This window comes from Hibiscus syriacus, unplaced genomic scaffold (assembly GCF_006381635.1).
Source record: "Hibiscus syriacus cultivar Baekdansim isolate YM2019G1 unplaced genomic scaffold, ASM638163v2 tig00110239_pilon, whole genome shotgun sequence".
Taxonomy (NCBI): domain Eukaryota; kingdom Viridiplantae; phylum Streptophyta; class Magnoliopsida; order Malvales; family Malvaceae; genus Hibiscus; species Hibiscus syriacus.
The window spans coordinates 223,753-236,090 of NW_024062641.1; the positions used below are offsets into that span (position 1 = coordinate 223,753).

Genomic DNA, 12,338 nt, shown 5'->3' on the forward strand with positions numbered 1-12,338 from the left:
AACGACTCCTTAGAACAACACTTTATATTAGAACGACGTTTAATTACAAAGTTGGAATATATCACAAATAAATATGCACCATATCTCCTATTTTTTGTACATGTGCTAGCAACTCCACAATCTTCTGGTTTTCTTCAGCCTCGGGATCCAGTTCTTCAGTCACATCAGTAGCTTCCTCAGATAGAATGACCAAATATTGAGCTATTCCTCGCGCGTGTCCTAGGTAACAAGCAATAAGGTCCTCTCTTTGCTTAACTCTCGCCTGAGCTCGTTCCCATCGAAAACGCCACTGTACATCCCCCTTATAAGGAATTATCGATAGCTCACTTGCTCACCTCTGAAAATCTTGAACCATGGCTTCAAGCTCACTCATTTGTTTTTTCAGACTCTCAACCTCCCCATGGCTCGAGCTACATTCCTTCTTCGGTATCATCATAATGCAGTCTCTAAACTCGAAATCTTCCCCTTCAACTTCTCATTCTGGACCTGACTCTCTTGTACCCACTGCTCTAAAGAATCCTTTTCCTTTGATAAAATCTTCACTTGGTGCTTGCTTTGTTTGAGCTCTTCTTGACTCTCTCCGGCTACTCTCTTGAGGCTCGCCACTTCTTGCCTCTATTTGACAGATGACTTACTCGAGCTAGAACCTGTCTAAGCTTTTACCATTCACTGATAAGTTGACCGAAGATCATCAAAGTCTAGCCGAAGTTGCTTCTCCACTTTTTCAATTCGATCTGCTCTACTCTTCTGAATGTCAATCTCCAATCCCTTTCGATACACTTCATCTTCTAGCTTCTGCAAAGTCATTCTCCATTGTCTCCATTCTGCTTCGAAATCGCGCTTAGCTAACTCTAATGGAGATGGCACCATTCTCAACTGTTCTTCCACAGGTTGAATGTTTTCAGGATTCACCATCGGGATGTTATCATTTACTCGACCGCTTCTCCACTGCTCGTACTCTTGAGATAACTCGAGATGATAAGTGAATAGATTCACACGACAGGTTTGCTTCCAGGCCTCAGCAACCCCTTTAACTTTACCCTTATACTGATCTCCTTTGAATGCAAAATTCTTCCCTACCAAGTCTCATGTGGCTGGAATGAACTGCCTTGACCCATACTATCTGGAAACTAGTAGCGGTGCATACCGAACAAAACCCTATATACCTGGAAAAAGAACCCAATCTCGCTCTCCACATCGTAAAGTATATCCGAAGAGACATTCCACGAAGCTCACCATAAAATATCACCATCTCTGATATCCTTGAAGATGACCATCCATTTTTCTTCGGTGAAACCCCCAGGCCATTCTTTAGAAAGAAAATCCTTCAAAGGAGAAAACCCATCTAGAAACACTCGTCCTGGTGCCCTTTCAACATGTTTGAAATGACTTAGAATCCACACTAGCAACAATGGCGCACACCCTATAAAGCGTCTTTCTCCCTCGCGCCTACAAGAACTCAAAGACTGGAACGTCTCAGCTAGAATGGCTGGAACAGGATCCACGCGCTTGTCTAATCTTTCAAATAGGTCAATTACTGATACGTCTACATATCCTAGAACCTTTGGAAAAATAACGAGCCCATAAATCCCTAAAGCAAACAAGTCAAGCTTCTTTCTCTTATTAGGGTGATGAGCAATTACTTCTTTCAAAGCAACCCAAGAGATGCACTCACTGTCTCCCTTCTTCTTAATGTTTCTAACTACCCAATCTTCACTCATTCCGGTCATCAATAGTAATTTCTTCTTAAATGAAGGAGTGACTGGCAGCTTGGTATATATTTTATCTATTTGGGACCTCGGACAACGGACCAAAGCTTGATACTCCTCTATTGTTGGTGTCAGATCCACTCTACCAAATGTGAAACAGCTATAAGCCGGATTCCAGAACTGCGCCAATGCTCTAAACAAATTTCGGTCAATAGGAACATCCAGAAGATAAGGAATATTGCCGTATAACTGATAAAACATCTCCTTATCAGCTGCTTCCCATCTTCCCCATACCTCTCTTAGCTCACTCAGATAATTCTGACGTACATTGATGTGAGTGTAACCAAATAACTCCGACACATATCCAGGCATCACACTGTCCCCATTAGTCAATTGGGATTGTTCCGACCACCTCAGAACATCTGCATTATCCTCAACCTCTTTCTGAACCATTCATTCCATATTACTGGCCTTCTATATGGACATCGATCCCAATTCAATACCATGTAATGGATAGTGCAATGCAAAACAGAAAAGAAACAAGGCAAAGACAACAAAAGATCGGTTAGTAAACATAAAGCAATTAAGTCGGGATAATAATTTGTTAAAGAATCCTACCCACATGTTGGCTACCCAATCATGCTTTATAAGATCCTACCCAACATGATATCTACCCCATGCTTTGTTATTCAGAAAAAGAAATCCTAACCGCATGATATCTAATTCGCATGCTTATTCAAAAAATAACTTAGGGGATCGAGTTCAATTTCGAGGTAACACACCTCCTTATGTCCATGCGGAGGTGAATAACATCACGAGGATCATAAGGCGTGAGCTCCAGGAGCGATCCACTATCCCATGCGGAGGTGAAAACCACACGAGGGCATAGTCTCTAACTCCTACTTAATTTGGATGGAGCGGGGTTTTAGCTCATGTCATGAAAAATACAGCTGCGCAGTGTGAGGAAAAGCAAAAAAACACACAAAACATTCAAAATCAATTACCAAAACACACAATTATTCTGAAATCATTAGCAAACAGATCAATACAACTATTTAATTGTTAATCTAATTAATTTTTTTTTAAAAAATCAAAATACAAAGAAAACTTATTAAAAACCAAACAAGGGATCAAAAACCAAATTAAAACGAATTTATAACTTTCAATTGCAAAGACAATTAATTAATCGACTATAGGCCTGACTCTCTAAAAAAAGTCCCCAACAGAGTCGCCAAGCTGTCGAAACGATTTTCCTTAAAAAGTGAAAAGATGAGATTTTGAAAACCACATATTTTTAATTTATCTCTTTCAATTGATTTTTAAATTAAAAAAAATACAATTTAAAAAACCTCTCGTTTCGAAAAATTTTAGAGTTCCTTTATGATAAAAAATACGGTTCGAAGAGTCGCCACCAATCTTTGATTAGGGTGTGATTGGGCACCCAAAAACGTTTTGTGATTTTAAATAAAAATTAATTTTAATTAAAACAACAAATTGAGGCATGCATTACCAAAAATTGAGTTCGGGAGTCGGTTACGTGTGGGGAAGGATTAGCACCCCACAACGCCCTAAATTGGTACATAGTCGATTAATTAACGTCTTTGCATTAAACTTGACAAATTCGAACTTGATTTGATTTATGATCCCGAAAAAATTTGAATTTTACAATGAAATGTAGTAATATTAAATTATTTCATATCGAAAAGGAATAATTTATCAGTACTTGAGAAAATTAATTCCTACTCAAATCAAAATAATATAATATTAAAATTTCATTATAATATTCAAATGCACCCAAATAAATTAAATTAAAATTACCAAGTCGTTTTAGAAAGATAAAGAATGTTCGATTATTTACAAATATCGAGACCATATCTTAAAAGCTATAACAACCTTTTCTCGATAAATTTAAATAACTGAACATTTCATTTTCTTCCATTTCAAAATTTTAGGTGAAGAATCGATTTTTTTAGGTTTCACTTTCGGGATACACTTTTATTTTAAAATCATTAAAAGCGGACCTCAAATGCGTTATGACAACCTGCTTAAAAACAATTTTAAATTAAAAGTGTATTACCCTTAGTTCAATTATGTAATATGTCGAGTTATGCAAATGAGGTTACCATGCGAATCGTGCAAAAAAGGATTTCATGCAAAATTTAATTAATCAAAATTAAAAATATCATACAACGTGACATACAAAAAATTAGATACGTATATTTTAATTAAAAATTAAAAATTATGCATATGTTAAAATAATGACTAAATTTAAATACGTAAAATTAAATATACTAATTAAAAATTAAAACAATGACTTAAATAAAAATAAGCATAAATGTAAGGGACTTAAACCTAAATAACTCATGAAAATTACAACTAAAACTGAAATATGAAAATAACTATATCGGGTCCAATTAAAAAAAAGAAATCAAAATCAAGTCCTACATGTGACTAAATTATAAACATGCACTAAACCTAGGAGGATCAAAAGCTAATTTACTCCTAGAGTTATAGTGACTATATTCTAATTTAACCGAAATATTTAATATATAACCTAACTAAAAAACCTAAACTAATTTAGCAAAACTAAAGGACTCAGCCGTTCAGCCCTTCTCTCTTTCTTCCCATCTCCTTCCACGCATGATTAAAGCCTCATCCAAGCATCCATCGCCGCTGTTCAAGCCTCTCCACTCATCTCGCGCAACCCTCACATCGCCTTGCTAGTCTTCAATCTTGGGTTAAATCGTGTTTAAAAATTTAAAAACAGATTCAAAGAAGGGTCTTGACCTCTCGACCTCACTCTCTCTCTTAGGCATCTTCCCTCTCCGGCGATGCGACTCAACGACTAAGGTAACACTACCACTTTCCCTTTTCATTATTTTACTTCCAATCAAAGACATATACCTTTGGAAACTCTATAAAACGAAAGTAGAAAATGAATGCCTCTTGAATTTTTTTTTGTTTTGATGTGATTTCTGTCACGAGAAGTAAAAATGGGAAAGAGTTGGTTCTGTTTATATTTGTTGCTTGGTTCTGTCGAAATATAGATGTGAACAAAGAATGGAGAAATGATTAGTATTGCTTTGATGAAAAGAACGTGGAAGGGATTCCATTACAAATTAGTGTTATGAATTTTATAGGAACCTTAATAATTTTTTTAAGTCTAATTATTACAGTATAAAATCCAAACCTAAAGCTGATCCCATTTAGTTTCTCCAAATGACATAAATATACACAAAAGAAATTGGAAACAAAGACAAATCCCAGATGAGTACCTCAAAAATACTTGCAGTTCTAATGCTTTCCTGAAAAACGATTTTGTTACACTGCTTGATCTCTGAATCCCTGAACGTTGTTTACAGAGCTTCTATTTTTCTATTTGTTCTAGTGTGTAAATAAAAAAATGATCTATGTTCTCTCTTTTCTTTTTGTTCTCCTGATGGCCAATAATTGAGATCTCTCCCCCTTCTTTTTTTTGTGTGTTTCTCTCTCTTCTGTTATGTGTTCCCCCTCCGTAGTTGATAGATTCCCGTGGTTAATTCCCTCATTTAGTTTTCAGTAGTTAATCCCCCACTATCTGATTATTTTAACTGCTAAAAACCAACGTCAATCTCTTTTTTTTCTGCATGCAACTGCTGTCTATTGGGCTTGAGATGGGCCTCCAACTGGTTTGGACTCATTTGGGCTCTCACTGATCCACACTGTAACTCGTAGTGGATATAAAAATCAAACGAAGTCCCCGGACGAAACCGAGCATCTACAATAAGATCAATTTTTGATGAAAAATCATGCAATCAAAGTATTAAAGTTTTAATAGTGTTATTGGTTCAAGTGATAATTGTCGACACTCGTTTTTCGTCCCATTTTTAATATTATTATTATTATTATTATTAATTATAATTATCATTACATTTTCTTTCTTTCTTTTCAGGCTTTGCAAAGCAAACCATGAGCCCAATTACAACAGGCCTAATCGGGCCACCAATATGACCCGACCCAATTACAAGTATTCCTAACCCAAATTAAAGCCCAAACCTATTAAGTTTTCTCCCTTAGCCACCCGCCGCTGCTCATCAAGCCAATGAGATCTGCCACCGCCGTTTCCACCAATCCGCTGCCACTGCCGGTTCTACCAACCACATGTAAGACAGCCCTGACACGCTAACCTCTGCAACAAGCATCAAATCCACATGCAAACCATAGTAATCATTTTTATTTTGTTTTGTTTTGTAAAAAAACAAGAAAGAAAGAGAAATCTGTAAAAGGGTTATAAAACCCGAGAACACTATTGTACAAGGGTCTCCCTTTCTTGGTTTTGGAAAAAAAACAAAAAAAATCAATAAAGACATAAAAGCATTCAAGGTATTTATTATTTGTTTTTTAGTTTCAAAATCGAAAAATCAAAACAAAAAAGCCAAACATTTATGAAATAAAATAGAAGCAAAGAGAGCATGGTGGATCGACGTTTACCTGAGTTGTAAGGACTTCACCGTAGGTCGTCATAGCCTTAGAAAACTGAAGGGTCTCGACTATTTTCGCTATGTTGGAGTCAATTTCACGAGAAACAGACCCCAGATTTGAGACGAGGGGGTCAAGGCAAGTTTTCGGGTAAAATTTTGTGGCCAAGGACCACCGACGACGGGGACGGCATGGAGGCCTAAATGACGGTGGCAAGAGCCAAACAACCGGTGAGATGACCGACTTTTTAGAGAGAATCGAGAGATTCTCTCTCTAAAACTAAAAAAACAAAATAAAGAAAATTAAAAAAAATGTTGTATTTATAAAAAACTTTAGGGGAAATTTCACTTAGGTACCCTTAAGTTATGTATGTTTTTGCAAAATGGTCACCTATAGGGACCTATTTTATAATTTACTTGTTTCTTATCATGTTATATATTTTTGGTTTAATTTTTGTTTAGTATCCCTAACTTTAGCGTGTTTTTACATGTTAGTCACCTATAGGGACTATTTTTGTAATTTACCCACTTTTATTCATGTTATATATTTTCAGGATTGTTTTTGTTTAGTCCCTCATATTTATGCGTGCATTTGCATTTTGGTCATATGCAATGACTGTTTAATTTTTTTTAAATGCTTATGGACTCATTTAGTAATTTTCCCTTTTTTATTTCGAATGTATGTTTTAGGCTAGCAAAAAAGGAATATTTAGGAAATAGCTCATGTAGTTTCTTCATGATTATATTTCGAATTAGAATTTGTCTTTTTATTTATTTTAATTTGGCCATGCGATTTTAGTTTATTTTAATTTAGTCCCATGTTTCTTTTATTTTTATTCTTAGTAAGTTTACCACTAAATATTAAAAATGCTCATTTTAGTCACTTTTAAACTTTATTTTTTTGGATAATTCAACTTTTATTATCCAAAGAGCAGAATCTGCTACAAAATATAATCAGGGTTCAGAAACAAAAACAATCTACATAAAACAAATCAATGATCAATTATACCCCAATGACTACAAAGAGTAATATTAACATTATCGACTCTTTTAATATTCCTACCCCTAAGTTGTAAACTTACAATATCCTTAATAGCCTTAAGAATTTCGTCAACAGACCTAGATCAACCTTGGAACAACCTTTTGTTTCTTTATTCCCAAATAATGTAAATGAGAGCATTCAGAGCAATCTTCATGACCATAGTTAGCAAGTATTTGCCTTTCCAAGTAGAATAAGCCCACGCCATGAAACTTCCCATGAGCAAGCAACAAATTGAAAGCCAGAAAGTGAGAATACTTCTTTCCAAATGAAGACTGCAGTAGGATATTTTAAAAATAAGTGCTCCTTTGTTTCCAGTTCAGAATTACAGAATACAAATAGGCTGTCATTGATAAGCCCCATACTTTGAAGTATTTCCTTTGTTGGGAGCCTATCAAGGAAAGCCATCCAAGCTATCAGACTGTGCTTGGGAATATGCAAAGGAAACCATAATAGTTTCTGCCAAGGGACCTTAGGCTTCTTCTCCCGGATTGAATCCTAGATTGTACTAGCTTTTAAAGCTCATGAAGTCAGAACATGGTGAGCCTCAGGTCTGAGTTTCAGTAGTCTTTTTAAACTCCAACTAGCAGTGGAGTTTATTCCCATAGACCATAAATCTTTCTCTTTAAAAACATAGTTTTTAAGCCAAACAACCCATAGAGATCCTTCACCTGCAAGGATGTTTTTAATTAACAAGATCATGCATGCTTTATTCTAGGATTTCATATCCTTAATTTCGAGCCCTCATTCTGATTTCAAGAAGCATATATTTTTCCAGCCCTCTCTTGTTCCAGTAGCATATTTGTCTATCCCTTTCCAAAAGAAACGGGAATAAAGTTGCTCAATCTTCTTCAAAACAGAATTAGGCATGAAGAGTTGCCTACACCAAAAATTGGTGATACTTGACAACACATTTTTTATTAGTTCCAACCTTCATGCATAGCTTAGATTTTTAGTGGACCAGTGGTGCAATCTTGATTTGATGTTTTCAATGAGGATCACATAGTCCTTTTTTGAATTTTTTCTAATGATCAGAGGGATGCCTAAGTATCTCACTGACAGAGTGCTAAGATTGAAGCCATTGATTTGTTTAATATTCTCAATAGCAATAGTATGCATTCTAACAACAAATAATTCACTTTTAGAAGCATTAGGTTTGAGGCATGACATATCATAGAATAAATCTAAGACACAAGTGACCCTAATAACATATTTAACAGTCCCTTTGCAAAAAATAAGGAGATCATCAGCAAAAGATAGGTGTGTCAAACCTATTCTTTTATACTTGGGGTGGTAGCCGAACATACCTCTTGATGCTGCCAAGTTAAGGAGTCTGGAAAGAACATTCATAGAGAGGACAAAGAGTAAAGGAGATAGACGGTTTCCTCGCCTTAGGCCTTAACTCCCTTAATGAAACTAGACAAGCTCCCATTGAAAGAAACAAAATAACTTGCTGTTGAAAAACAAATTTCAATCCAAGTGACAAAAGACCTTGGAAGACCAATGGCCTTCAATATGGCAGAAATGAAGTTGCAATTAAGTGAATCAAAGGCTTTGTGGAGGTCTATTTTTAGAGAGCATCTAGGAGATAAGTTCTTTCTACTATAGCCTCTAACTAATTCTTGAGCAAGTAAAGTGTTGTCAGTGATGCTTCTCCCTTTAACAAAAGCGGTTTGGTTTAGAGTAACCAGATCAGGCATAATAGTAGTTAGTCTTCTAACCATAATCTTTGAGATGACTTTGTAGACCACTGAACAACATGAAAGTGGCCTAAAGTCCTTTACCTTACTTGGGTTAGGGATCTTTGGAACGAATGCAATAATAGTAGCATTGAAGGCAGGGAGGAGAAATGACTCTTGAAAGAATTGTGATATAGCAGCAATAACATCCCTCTCAATAATATACCATGTTTAAAAAAAAATAAAGGTGAGAAACCATCAGGTCCTGGACATTTTTCATTTCCTTGACTGAAGAAAGCCTTTTTAATTTCCTCCTTAGTAACATCCTTCACAAGATCATTAGCCTTATCAGCAGGCAAGGAATACTTGATTAAATCCTTCAACAGATTTTGATTGGTGTCTTTAATTGCAGGATCAGCAGTGCCAATCAAGTTAGTGAAGAATTTAATCACCTCTGCAGACATTTGCTCATAAGATTCCAACCTATTACCATTCTCATCTATAAGGATACGAATGGTGTCTTTTTTATTTTTTAAGAGCAACTACAAAATGAAAAAATCTGGTACATTTATTACCCTCTTTCAACCATTGAACTTTTTCTTTTTTTCTGAAGAACAACGTTTCAGCTTCTTCCAGATTTTTTAACTCATTTTGAAGGAGCAGCTCCTTAGCAATGACATCATATCCTTTTAAAGTTTTGAGTTGTTGTTGCTCTAAATCAGATTTCTTTTACTTAACCCTTTCAGGAAGGTCACTATACCATGTCTGATTAAGATTCTTGAGGCTGACTTTCAATCTCTTTAACTCGGTAAAAAGAATCTGCATTGGGTTTCTATGAGCTGGTCTAAGCCAAGACTGTTTTACCACCTCCATAAAACTAGTTTGTTGGGTTCAATAATTGAAGAATTTAAAAGGCTTTGGCCGATTTGCTTGAGCTTCTTTATTGAGCCATACTTGAGCAAGGCAATGATCAGAGATACCAGGGGCTTGGAATTCTACATGAGAGTCCTTGTGAGTGGTCACCCATTTAGAATTAACTAAAACTGTATCAAGTTTCCTAGCAAGATAGGAATCCTGTTGTTTATTGCTCCAGGTGAAAGAATGGCCAAAAAAAGGTGATCTATAAGATCAAGATCAAAGAGAACTTCTTGAAAGTATCTCATCTCAGAAGAAGATAATGGGCCAATGAGGTCACATTCAGAACTTTCATATGAGTGAAGAGTTATGTTGAAGTCTCTACCAATAATCCAAGGGGCAAGACCTATAATAGCTTTCAAATCATGTAACTGTTGCCAGAAAGTCTTATAGCAATACCATTATTGCTTCTATAGACTGCAGTGATGACTAGAGGAGCATTTTGGTACAACCCTTGAATTGTCAAACAGTGATCAGAAGATTGGATTACCGAGAAGTTAAGACTTTTTCTCCAAAGGATCCATATCCTACCATTTAAGGCATAATCATAGTTAGTATGTGCATTCCAGCCAGTAAATTTGCTTCCAATAATTGCTACAGACTTTTCTACTTTCACTCTTGTCTCCAGCAAACAAAAAACATCCACTTTGTTTTGATTGGCTCTTCTAATTACTTTGTCCTATTTTAGAGGACAATTAAGTCCTCTTACATTCCAAAAAGCTAGGATCATTGTGATGGAGTATCCATTTTACCCCCACCACCACCAACTTCAGCACACTTTGATTTATCTACTATGTCTTTCTTTTTCGACTTGAGTTCCTTGACTATGGCAGCCACACCTTGTGAAGATGCGCATGATTTCCTTTGATTTTCCACTAGAGCAGAAGGTATTTCTTCAGTATCATTAAGAATTTGAAATATGTTAGTTGAACCAGTTATATCCACTTTTGCTTAGGCAGGTCTTCCTCATCCCCGTTTAGGAATAGTTGAAGAAGGTTCACCTTTGTTCTTGAGGAGTGTCACATTTGAGTCTTTATTAGTTTTCTCCAAAATAGAAAGATTTTGATGGACCTCATTATGCTTTGTGTTTTCCTTTGCTTGATCATCAATATTTACTCTTGGTTTTTTTATCAACAGTGACACAATAATCTTGTTGTTCATCTTTTAGTTCATTGTTTTCATTATCATATTCTTCAACAGCTGCACTAATTTCATTATTTTCCTTCGAATGGAAGTCTTTTTTCTCTTGCAGTAACTCTATACATCCTATAGATGATTCAATCTCTGTTACTTTATAGAAAGTTTCCTTTTTCCTCCAAACTTGAGGTTTGGTAGTTACTGGGTTTTTAGACTGCATACAGCCCTTGTCATTATGGCTAAAGATTTTGCAGTAGTTACACAGTGCTGGCATCGAAGGCACTTCAATCATAATCGAGACCTTTTTTCCCTCATTTAGTTCCACTTCTACATATTTAGGAATAACATCATTGGCTCCTATTACAATACAGAGCTTAGCATATTCAAGGTGTGTTTTAGCTGCAGTAACAATATCCATAGAGAGTGGAGTACCAATTACACTTGCTATGTAGCTTAGGCCTAAACGAGAGTATAACTCTAAAGTGACATTATAAAGATGGACCCATATTGACAAGCTAGAAAGATCAAAGATTAATTTTTGAAGATTCGATTCACATTTCCTTAAAATTAGAGGCTTGTTCAATATATGCCAGGGGCCATTTTCGAGGACCCAGTCCCGAGCACTTTCAGAAGGGAATGAAAAAACATATAAGTTGTTCCCAGTAATGCTTACCTGGACTCGAGCACCCGCCAAAGCTTTCCTCCACATGCTGTCTAAAAGTCTTTGCATTGAAGAAAAGCTCAGAGCAGCACCAAGGAATTGGCCCACAAGTGAAAGATTCCGCTATTTGATTCTAGCTTCTAGCACCTCTTGAGGGGGTTAAACCGTTGTGATTCCTTCGCGAACCCTAGGAGGTTGAAATTCCAGATCTTGGTCTACTGAACACCCAAATAATTTTCTCCAATCCATAGGGTTTTCACTCATAAAGGCAAGGAGAATACGTGAACTGATAGGATGAATGGAGAACATCGAATGAGAAGGGAAGAGCACCGGAGGCACGAAGGAGAACTCGAATTCCTTTAGCCCTGTTAACGTGCACCTAGAGAAACTCTTATCGTGCGCCTTTTCTAAATAGTGTTTATATTTTGACATGATGATTTGATTGTTAATATTTTATTTTATTTTATTTTATTTTAATTTTTGCAGGTTGCTTGCATGTTAGTTCATTTTAGTCCTTAATTAATTTCACATGATACTCTCAAAAGCATCTCTTGACTCAATTGAAATAAGTTGACTAAGAGTAATATTCGTTCATTTTAAAATTATCATAAAGTGATTGACTTAACGTATAAGAAAGTTACTTTCGATAATTTTAAAATGAAAGTATATCCCATTTAGTGACACGAATTAAATTGAATCCATTTTAAAACTCGGGGATTAGGAAAAAGATCATATTATTTT

The 12,338-nt window shown here is 35.8% G+C and overlaps 1 protein-coding gene across 1 annotated transcript; it reads right to left on the reverse strand.

Annotated features, from left to right (window-relative positions):
* Positions 1-5,782: 5,782 nt before the first annotated feature.
* Positions 5,783-11,645, reverse strand: LOC120114637. Its single transcript, XM_039135476.1, has 9 exons — positions 10,916-11,645; positions 10,568-10,692; positions 10,290-10,478; positions 10,030-10,170; positions 9,839-9,958; positions 9,141-9,426; positions 8,697-9,060; positions 8,513-8,538; positions 5,783-5,877 (listed from the first exon to the last, which is right to left on the reverse strand). The coding sequence occupies exons 1-9, from the start codon at positions 11,643-11,645 to the stop codon at positions 5,783-5,785; spliced, it is 2,076 nt and encodes a 691-aa protein (XP_038991407.1).
* Between the last annotated feature and the right edge of the window lie 693 nt (positions 11,646-12,338).

Excerpts from the sequence above, each read along its gene's own strand:
- LOC120114637 (XM_039135476.1), bottom strand. The coding sequence starts at position 11,645 with ATGTGGAGGAAAGCTTTGGCGGGTGCTCGAGTCCAGGTAAGCATTACT. Across the intron at positions 10,693-10,915 it reads TGTTGATAAAAAAACCAAGA|AAATACCTTCTGCTCTAGTG; the intron begins GTAAATATTGAT and ends ATGATACTGAAG. Across the intron at positions 5,878-8,512 it reads TAACTTGGCAGCATCAAGAG|AGGTTAGCGTGTCAGGGCTG; the intron begins GTATGTTCGGCT and ends TGCTTGTTGCAG.